This window comes from Haemaphysalis longicornis, unplaced genomic scaffold (assembly GCF_048455015.1).
Source record: "Haemaphysalis longicornis isolate Haplotype H1 unplaced genomic scaffold, Haemaphysalis longicornis Haplotype H1 scaffold_413, whole genome shotgun sequence".
NCBI lineage: Eukaryota > Metazoa > Arthropoda > Arachnida > Ixodida > Ixodidae > Haemaphysalis > Haemaphysalis longicornis.
This window is the reverse complement of record NW_027526366.1, coordinates 176,888-187,514: the sequence shown is the minus strand read 5'-3', so window position 1 is coordinate 187,514 and position 10,627 is coordinate 176,888. Positions and strand designations below refer to the sequence as shown.

Sequence of the window (10,627 nt, the reverse complement as noted above, 5' to 3'; positions counted from 1 at the left end):
TGCGGCGAGTAGCGAAGTACGTGCCCACCAAATTCTGTCTCTGCTTGTCGGTGAGAACGCGGGTGTATGCCAACAAGTCACGGTAACGGAGGGAAGAAGCAAAGGACGCTAAGGAGAAAGGATGATGATGACAATATAAGATGACAACTCCGGCTGTTGCACGCTAATGCATTCGCAAAAACTACATCGTAAAATAGGCTGGTACTTTTTTCTTTTATTCCGCGCTATGAGTTCGCATATGTTGTATCCGACGCACGCCGACGTACCGATGTAAGAGAGGGACGCAGGCGCTACCTCGAACCCACCGATAAAGAGAGCCTTCATTCCTAACCAACCTCCGGTCACTAATGACGATGGTGGAACTAAGCCACCTTGACACTATGCGCCACTTGTGGCACGAACCTAAACTAAATTACACATCACAACCTCTCCTCCTCCCAAAAGGGGACAGCACACCATCACTGCGATGTCTCATAATCGGCAACCCAGGCAGGCTTGCGTCGTTTTCTGGAGGACCGCCGCGGAGCCTCTCTCTCAGCGCTCTCGTCAGCCCCACTACTCAACACGTTCTTTGGACCAGCACTTGCATTTGGACCTGCCGTTCCTTCTTCGCTGGCGGTGGTGGTACCTGGCTGGGGCATCGGGTCACTCGAGGGCTGCGCTGCTGTGGTGCCGGTAGTCCCAGGGGAGCCGCAGGTCGCACCCGTCGCAGGAGAGGCAGAAATACTCCCTGCTACATTGATGACATTGCTGTGTTTGGGAGCGCAAATGAGGAGCATGATGCCTGATTGCGGCAGCTTTTGAAGAGCAGCGCAGGGCTACAAATGAATGACAAGTGCGTTTTAAGAGGGAAGAAGCTTTACAATTTGGGTCACCGAGTGAGTGAAGAAGGGGCCCGTCTGCTGCTGAGCAATGTAGAGGCCATCCAAACAGTTCCAGCCCCCACAAATGTGGCAACGTTGCGCTCTTTCCTTGCCATGCATATGGTCGGGTGAGAAGAACTTCTTGCTGGGCTAGTTGGTGAATAGATGCCATGATTTGAAGAGCAGCAAAAGCCCACGGACGAAGAACAGAGTAGACGAGATAGCGCCTGTATCGTCTACTCTGCAGTCTTCGTCCGTGTGCTTTTGTTGCGCTTCAGATCATGGCATATGGTCGGGTATTATCCAAAATGTATACCGCACTATGATGAAGTCGTTGAGCCTCTACGAGAGGTCTTATGGACGGGAGAAGGTTTTTGCGTGGACGCCCCAAAGGCAAGCCTGTTTTGACCAACTGCAACTCCTCTTGGCAAGTAACTGCTTACAGCTTTTTCACCTAGCTTTGAAAATAGTGGTCACAACAGATGCTTCTACATTGGCGTAGGATGAGGCTCCAGCAACAGAACTGAGTAAACTTGGTTTGTAGACTGCGACGAAGAAAAAAAAAACATCTTTGAAGGGGTCGCAAACAAAATACAAGTTTGGATCAATTGAAATAAAACTGCTTTGTCCTGTCGATGGAAATGCCGAATCTGTGGCTATCTATTCAGTCTACTGCTGTTTCCATGAACTGGCCCGTTAACTGCAGATTGCAAGAATTGGCCCATTCATTCTATCAACTGATCCTTCAGAAATTGTCAGCTTTGTTTATTTTCCTTTACCCTCCCTCCCCATCCCTTCCTTCCACCGCGACCAGGGTTCTTCCGTTTCTAGTAAGGGTTATCTACTACTACTACCGATAACAATGACACCATTTTATTAGCAAACTTCGAACACATAATGGAGATATTAATGAAAACACGTGAAGTAGTGGCGACTCCCTAGCCACTTTCCGGCAGCTTCCTATGGCATCATAGATTGTGGTTTGCGAGATTGGCGGCTGCCGAACTAACCCATCGCTAAGCCGCATGACTGGACAATTGTAGCGGGGCCTCTAGTTGCGTTTGATAGCGTCACTTGAATGCTAACGTGCAGTCAACCCACTGAAAATTGTTTCTTGTGCTGGCCCATATGACGTCACTCCTGCCCACAACGCGTCACAGTTGCTCGAAATTTCAAAGTTTTAAATGCGAATGCATTTATTAGCCGGGGGTTGTCTTGCTCCGTTGGCCGGCGTGCGCCTGCATTCCTCCAGCGCGAGCGCACGTGAGCGCGCGCCTCGTAGTTGTGCCTTCGTCGTCGTCGTCGTCGTAAATGCGAATGCATTTCTTAGACGGGGGTTGTCGTGCTCCGTCGGCGTGCGCCCGCAGGTGTTATCTCTCCGCGCTCCTCCTCGCCCCTAGCAACAGCTGTGGCGCGCCTAGCAACCGGAGCAGGTGGTAGCTCGGGCGGGAGTAGCGAAGGGCAAGGGGAGAGGAGGAGCGCGCTCGGGCGTGTGAGGGCGCTCGCATCGCGGAGCTCGGGCGCAGTAGCGAAGAGTGAGTGGAGAGGAGGAGCGCGCTCGGGCGTGTGAGGGCGCTCGCATCGCGGAGCTCGGCGGGAGAGAGAGCTCGCGCGCGGGGTGGGCGTGTTCCGCGGGTCTCTCTCTCCTCTCCGCGTACCCTCTCTCCGCTCGCTGCGCTCGGAAAATGTATATAAATGCAGTGGAGCGCACGCCTCTCTCCGTTACTGCTTGCTGCAGCGCACTCATCGGTGCACCCAATGCACTCGCATTTCCGCACGATCCCCTTCGGGGAGGTGGGGGGAGTTTTTTTCATTACTTCTATTTCTTTTTTGTTAGACAACTTTTTTTGTGGCCGTAATGCAGCTGAGGGCGATAATGATGCCCAGTTCTTTCTAATTAAACGAGGTTGCATTTTGCCTTCATGTGCGCTACGCCGCGCGAGCTTGAGGTTCGGCGTGCACGCGTTGCTCCGGCTTTAGGAGCTCGGAACACGTACCGCGTTCCTCGCACGCCCGTCGTGGTTTGTGTTCTGACCGCCTCTGTGGTCACGTTTGCTGCCTCTAGCAGCCGCACTGGCTGCTTTTCGCTGCTTTTGTTGTCCACGGGTATCGGAATTTAATCGCCGTCATTCTCTTTTGCCGCCTACGTGGCCTTGCACTGCCCACTCCATTCCCGACACGTGCTACAAGCCGTGACGGGATGCGTAGAGACGCTGTGCGGCGGTCTCCGCGGAAGGACAAGGGGGCGAGGACCGCACAACCGCATTTTTGCGCCCCCAACTCCCGTTTCTAAGCACCCTCCCCTACTTTCGGTAAAAAAATGAAAAAAAAAGCTTGCATGCGAATCTAAGCACCCCCTGTTCTAAGCAACGAGTGCAAGGTGGATTTTAGACGAGTAAAAGGGGGTCCAAGTTGATATTGTGGCCAAGACATTGATGAAGTTTTCAATTAGAAACCACTTCGACGGAACAGAAGATGAATTTCTGCGGGTACTGAAAGCGACGGCTCAAGCAGCACAACGGACTCGAATGGTATTGAGGGTGACTAACTATCATAAGTATGCGGTGGGTTCACTATCTGTAACTCTTTTTAATTCAATCATTCGCCAAATAAAACTTATTCCTTGCGTGTGTTTTGTTGATATGCGGCCGCAAAGAAAGTGGAGGGGGCCAATTTAGGTTTCTCGAATCTAAGCACCCCTCTCACTTTGGGCATCACGATTGTGGAATAAAGGGGGTGATTGGAGTCGAGTAAATACGGTACATAGTACGGCTGCAGAGCCGCTTGTGGCCTGAATGTTCATCGAGACGAAAAAGATCCAACGAGTCGAAAGGTCCAATTAGTCGCGTGATCAGCGAGCCTGAATGTCCAAGGAGACGAAAGGTCCAATCGAGCCTGAATGTCAAACGATACGAAAGATCCAACGAGACGGAATATCCACTGTTGGACTTTTCGTCTCGTTGGATCTTTCATCTCGTTGGACCTTCAGACGCTGAATCTGCAGAGCGAACGCAGCGTCACCGCAGCAAATGTCGCCACCCGGCGGGTGGCGGCCCATTTGACGTCACCGATCTGTGCACACGACCTGTCGTTCTGTTTTTTGTCGCCCCCTCCCCACAGGTAGACGGGTGAATTTTGCAAAACGCCCCAACTTGCTCGCGCATATAATGATTATCGTGGTTAGTGGCCTCGTCCATCCCCCCCCCCTCCTCGTTTTTTGCGAGCTTGAAAGCTTGTGAGGTGGAGAGGAGGCGAAGGGGCCAGTGGGTCGGGACCTACGTGCCAATTTGCCCAACAGGTTACCCTCCAGGGAGTTTCGTCACGCACGGCTGCGCTCCTTCCTTGCTCTTCTTGCCGTCCTGAGGCGTTGACGTGTGCGCGCACGCGATCTGTGACAAAACAAACTCTCTCGCCGTTGAAGGATCGCCCCCCCTGTGACGCCGGCGTCGTCGCGGAGTCTCTCGCTGAAGCTTGCTCAACTCGTGCACCGGCCGGCGCTTTCTTTCAGCCGCGCGGCTATTTAAAGCCTCCTCGCACACCTCCGAGGCAGCATGAAAGTGGGCCCTTGTGTCGGGGAGACCCTGGGCGCGTGCACGGCGTTCCCCCGGCATGAGCCAGCCGTCGCGATGACGTGTCCCGGCATTGCGGCAAGGTGCTCCTCCCGGAGCGGCCCGTTAGAATTATCCAAACTTCTCGTCACAGAACTTCCTTGAGACGGCGCGAAATGGAACAGGGAACGTAGAACACTGAAATGCAGTGGCCGTTGCTAAAGCAGCACCCTTCTAAAAAGGTTTTAGCGCTTAGGTACTCTTACGGTACTTCCCCGCGAAATTAAATGCCCCAAGCGGGGATGAGGGGCATTTAATAAAAAAAAAATTGGGGTAGCTTCGCACTATAGTGGCGCGAAGACTGGGCAAACAGCGAATCTGGCGGTCCCACCCAGCTTATTCTTGGTTCGGCTAAGTTTATGCGTTGTTATGCTTGGAGATTCGGCCAAGTTTTCTGCGTGGTTATGCTTCGAGACTTGGCCAATTTTTTCTGCGTAGTGTCGTCGTTAGCCCCCGAAAAAGCAACGAACACTCGGTCATTGAATTATGTGCAAAGTACGCATGCCCACCGGCTTTGCGGTGAAGCTCCAAGAGTATAGCGGAAGGCGCAGTGGGACGAGGGTTTGCTTAAATTTTTTGAACTCATTCGGTGGCCACCGTTCGGCTTGTGTGGTCTGCCGTGTAGGACGCTAATTGGGAAGTTGGTTAACATTATCGCTTCTCGGCTTTTTGGCTTCTTTTATATTGGCATTATTTCTTCTCTTGACACCGTCAAAACTGCCCCACTCGTCGCAACGAGCGGCCACCCCGCGAAGCGTTTCCAAAAGCTGCAAAAGCTCGCTTGAAGGAGACAGTCCAACGACAGCAGCTACAGATGCGAGAAACCAGTGACGAACCTTCGGAAGCGGCAGCCAGCAACGTGGATGCGGTCAGCAACCAGGGGAAGCCACGGAAGAACTCTTCAGGACAGCGTCGACGCTGTCCCTTGCACTGTCCCTTGGTGCACTGTCCCTTGACGAGCTGCCGGGATCCCGGCAGCTCGTCAAGGGACAGTGCACCTGGCATACAAGGTAAGCGCACCAGAGAACAGCCCTACCAACCACGTACCCCCGGTCCATGCCCCAACGGCGGTCAAGGAGCGCACCCCAGGACCTCCTGCCCGGCAAGAGCTGAGAAATAAAACTACTCCGGTTGTTCCGGACATTTTGCTGTGGTGTGTCGGAAAAAGGCTGCAGGCGGCCAAAAGGAAGTACAACATTTTTGTCCCCATATGGCTGCGCTCGGCCTATTTCTAGTCCGCAACACGACAGTTATCGCTCAGCGAGGTTTTCCTGCGCACGACCGCCGGCCCAACCACCCGCTTAAACAGCATCGCTGTTAAAACACTTCGGCGTTTGTACTTTGACACAAGACTGTTTATATTGCCCCTGAAAAGATCTATTCCCAGCGATGCACTAGTGTCAAGTAATAAAGCCTACCTTCATCAGCCTAGGTGCTTAGCGCTCTCTGGGATCTTATGGAGGTGTTCAATAAAAGGACCTACGGTATTCATACTTTATGCGTATATTGCCCCGAAAAAGTCTTCCTAGCAGTGCGATTGTGCACAGTACTGAAGCGGACTTTTAATTGATTGATTGCAGGGTTTAACGCGCCGACGCAACACAGGCGATGAGGCGCGTCGTAGTGGAGGGCTCCGGATTAATTTTGACCACCTGGGGATCTTTTAACGTGCGCCGAAATCTCGCACACACGGGTGTTTTTGCTTTTCGCCTCCATCAGAAAAGCGGCCGCCGTGGCCGGGAATACCTCGTGCTCAGAAGCCGCCTTTTATGGGGCTGCAGGCAGGTATAGCAGACTGGATGAAAATAATACTTACGGATTATCCAGTAATACACGTCGGAATAATTTCTGCGATGTTTTACTGCACCCAGAATTTTTCTCGAGTGAGAGAAAGGCAACAACTTTCTCGAGGGGGGAAGCTTAGTATCCGAGTATAGAGACAATGAAAACGATAGTACGACGGGGAAATTGCTTCGTTGGGCGGAAAACATCAAATACTAGTCGGCCTACGTTTAGCCAGGTCTGCCCAAAATATAGCATATTTGCGGGACAGGTTGGCATTATTACCGGCCCCTTACACAGGTAGCACTGAAATGAGTTATAAACATCGTGTGCTTACTTTATTGTGTCAAGGACAGGAGCGCTTTGTGGATTTACGCGCATTTTTTTCGCGAAAAAAGTTCGTTGTACTGTTATCTCTACCACCCCACCATCCTCGCCGATTTGTTAACGTCGCGCTGTGATGGCACACACATACTTTGAAGTCCACCGGCCGGTAGCATTTAGAGCATTGCGAGCACGTTTGGATGCGTAAACTCTCCGCGAAAAAACAAAAACAAAAAACAAATAAACAATTGCGAGGACACTTAAAGCCCTCCTCATGTAGTGAATGCTACAGAATTATTGTTGCACCTCTCTGTGCCGTAGCCGAATGCCTCATCGCAATATCATTATCACCATCCTTATCAAAGCCAATATCACTTGTTCAGCTTAAAGGGCTTTAAAGGAGCCATGAAGACAAAATACAAGTTGGGTTTATTAGAAAGACTGCTTAGTCCCGATAACAATGATACCAATATCATCGCAATCTTCGAACAAATAACGGAGATATGAAAGAAAACGTTTGAAGCAGTCGCGACCCCCTAGCCAATTTCCCGCAACCTTTCTATGACGTCACGGAACCTTGTTTGTGCGATTGGCGGCCACCTAACTGACCTGTCTCGACGACACATGACTGGACGTCTGTAATGGGGCCTCTAGTTCCATTTGACCGCATCACTTGAATGCTAACGTGCAGTTAACGCAGTGAAAATTATGTTTTATTGTTGGCCCGTATGACGTCATTCTCGCTCATAACACGTCACTGTGGCGCAAAATTTGAAAGTTTTTAAATACTTCTTGCTTTTTTTTCGTTAAAAAACATATTTTGTGGCTGTAATGGAGCTGAGTGAGATACTGAATCCTAGTTCTTTCAAATTAAACAAAGTTGTATTTTCTCTTCATGGCTCCTTTAAGAGCGAAATGTTCCACAGAGTGTTTCACTTCTAAGCATCTCTGTCCCCATTCGTTCTCACCTATCCCCTTTCATTCCCCTTCTCCCTTTCCCCCGGACTGGGCTGTATGCTGGTGAACTGCCAAATGAGTTCAAAATATCCCCAGTCCACTTCTTTCCCACTTTCTGTATCAATAAAGCACTCACTCACTCACTCACTCACTCACTCACTCACTCACTCACTCACTCACTCACTCACTCACTCACTCACTCACTCACTCACTCACTCACTCACTCACTCACTCACTCACTCACTCACTCACTCACTCACTTCTAAGCACCCCTCATTACCGGTTGCCGGTTTATGCGTGCACGGGTTGGAAGTGGAAGGAGGCGGGGTGGGGGGGTGGGACGTGCACGCGCTGCTAAAGGTTTCTTGCCTTTCCTGGTGGCACGTCCGTCGTGTCGCCGTGAGGTTCAAACGTGGCCGCCAAACAGCCCAGTGCGACCGGTCCGGTGTTTTCAGTGGTGGAGTGTATTGGGCTGGCGTGTTACACAAACAGCAAGATGCTTACTACGTGGGAGGGAAAGAGAGAGATCGACGTTTGTCCGCTGGGATAAAGCTCGAGTCTTTCCAAATTTAATTTAGGTAATTGGCTAGGGAGTATGCTCACTCGTAAATGACAAACAAACGTGTTTTGTTTCGCGCACTCCGTGGAAAGCGTGCAGCTTAGCAGGTCATCCGTTTTCAGCGTGGAAGGGCCCTAATTTTTAATTCTGGCGCCCACCCTAGCCTCGTTTAAAAAGCAAAACCAGGCCGTCATTACACCCCAGAGAGAGAGAGAGAGAGAGAGAGATACTGTTTATTTAAAAGCAAACACGCAGGGAGTTTTGCTGACATGAGTTCACTGATATGGTATACTCTTCAGGGAAGGGGGAGGGAGAAAAAAGGCACTAGAAGTAGGAATAAGAGTAGTATAGAAAAAATAACAAATACAAATAATACATAGTCCTGTTTCGGGGCCGTAAGGAAAATGCTTCCGTACGCTCTACAATGTCGTAGGCACGCCAATGTCGTCGAGATACTCAAATAACGCGGATACGGCTTTGCGCTTATAAGAGGGAGACGACCATGGTCCACGTAGCAGGCTCAGGGTTAATGGTCTAGGATGCAGGCATTCAAATTTATGCTGCAAATGTCACATTTTGCTCGGCATAAGCAGACCACTCTGGTAATATACGTGCGACAGTTTCGAGGGAGCCCCAATTTTCACTATACGGGCTTGGAGTCTGCCCTATCCGATGAGGACAGGAGTTTGTAAACGCTGCATTGAGGCGCAGTCTGTGGAACAACGTCTTAAGATGGCGGGGTAATCGTTGGATGTAAAAAAAGTATGGTGGTACTTCTGAAGGGATCACCAACGGTTCCTTTCTGTAGGAGGTATTGCCTGTAGGAGGCATCATGTTTAGTAATAGAAAAACCTGCTTTCTGTTCTAGTCCCCTGCGGGCATCCTCATCTGCTTTCTGGTTTCCCATGATGCCACTGTGGCCTGGGAGCCACTGGAGTGTTACACCATGACGAGCGACGTATGCGATATAATGTAGATACTTCACTTGCGCTAAACTTATTCGTGAAAGCTGAAGCAGCTAGAGCGTTGCAGGCTTTGAAAAGATGCTTTGAGCCCGCTCCAACGCACTGTGCGATCTGTCGATGTCTGCGCAGTTCATCCTGCGCGCATGTGGCCACCCTCCCACTACAGCTGCGCAATCGACGCACACCGCACACGGAAAGGCTCGCACGAATGGCTTTCACCTTACTTCCTCGTGCGCTTCACAAATCAAAGTAACGCGCAGCGGCGGCAGACGTTTTAGCTTACATAAAAAGAGGCTTAGAATTGCCCACAAACCTCCCCAAGAAGATGAAGAAAACAGGGTCAAGGCGCGTTCCCACGAACGGAACTAAACAAAAATAGCGGAGGGGAAAAAAAGCAGAGCGACATCGGCGTCGGTGCACACAGCAGCGGTTACTCTCGGCGCATTCAAGGTCGGTCGAGCGAGGGAGTTCGCTCCTGTGACCGCGCGACGCGTCGACGCCGAGATAAACGCAGTCCTGCCTGCCGCTGGGGTCCCGGTTGGAAGTCGTTGGATCCGCCGCGCTGGCTCCCATCCCGGCATCCGAGCGACGCGGCCCCCCGACCGACTACTCGCGGGCGGCGGCAATGCAGTTCGTGTCGGTGGACGTCGGCACGCAGAGCGTGCGTGCCGCGCTGGTAACCGAGAAAGGACGCTTCCTGAAAACCGCTTCGCGGCCGCTCGAGACGTGGAATCCTCAGCCCGAGTTTTACCAGCAGTCGTCGGACCAGATATGGAAGGCGTGCTGCGAAGCCGTTAAGGTGAATAACCGTGTTATTTACGTTCCGCGCTAATGACCTGAATGAAGCGAGGGTACGTGCACATGTAATCTGCCGAAGTTGACGCGATGCCCGAATTGCGCGGGCTTTTTAAACGCGAAAACATCAGGGGGATACGCTTCCGGGAGTTTGCCCGACCGATTGCATTTACTCCCCGTCCATAATTTAGGAGAGGCAGCCCTCGTGGTCAACATTAATCGTCATAATTCTGCGCAAGCGGTATGCTTCCGACACACCAGCGTTCTCGCTCTAAATTCCGATCGCTGAATGGAGAAGCTAGTAAAACAATTGAAGGAAAGTGACATTGCGCTTAGAACAAGCAGTCGTCTTTGATATAAACTTTGTAAAAATACTTCGAAGAATGAAAAATAGTTTTTCTACTATTTGTATTCAAAAGTAACTCCCCGTGCATATCAATGCGATAGGTTCAATATCGCTGGAAGCTGGTAGAGCAACGTCCGACCAGTAACAAAGCAAGTTTCCGCTCTAAATATTAGCTGGCGCAAAATAATTTTCAATACAGTAAAAAACTCCAGAATAATCTCTTCTAAAAGAACTCCGATAACTGTAAAACGGCACCGGAAAATGCACCAAGAAGCTATAGTCGTATTGCTAAGAGTTGGAGATTGGTTCGGAGCCTGTGCACTACTCGCAGAAAGAATTGACACGTGCTGCTGCTGCTCTTATCGATGCTTGAGCGCGTAGCACGGGTTGTTTTTAGCGCAAGTAATCTCTGAGATTACGAGGTCCTT

General features: G+C 50.9%; 1 protein-coding gene across 1 annotated transcript in view; it reads left to right on the top strand.

Annotated features, from left to right (window-relative positions):
* The first annotated feature begins 9,450 nt into the window (after positions 1-9,450).
* LOC144137604 (FGGY carbohydrate kinase domain-containing protein-like) overlaps positions 9,451-10,627 on the top strand; it is a 65,934-nt gene continuing 64,757 nt past the window's right edge. The window contains exon 1 of the mRNA XM_077669537.1: positions 9,451-9,857. Coding sequence (XP_077525663.1) covers positions 9,684-9,857 — 174 coding nt within the window. The 5' untranslated portion in view covers positions 9,451-9,683. The remainder of the gene's footprint in view (positions 9,858-10,627) is intronic.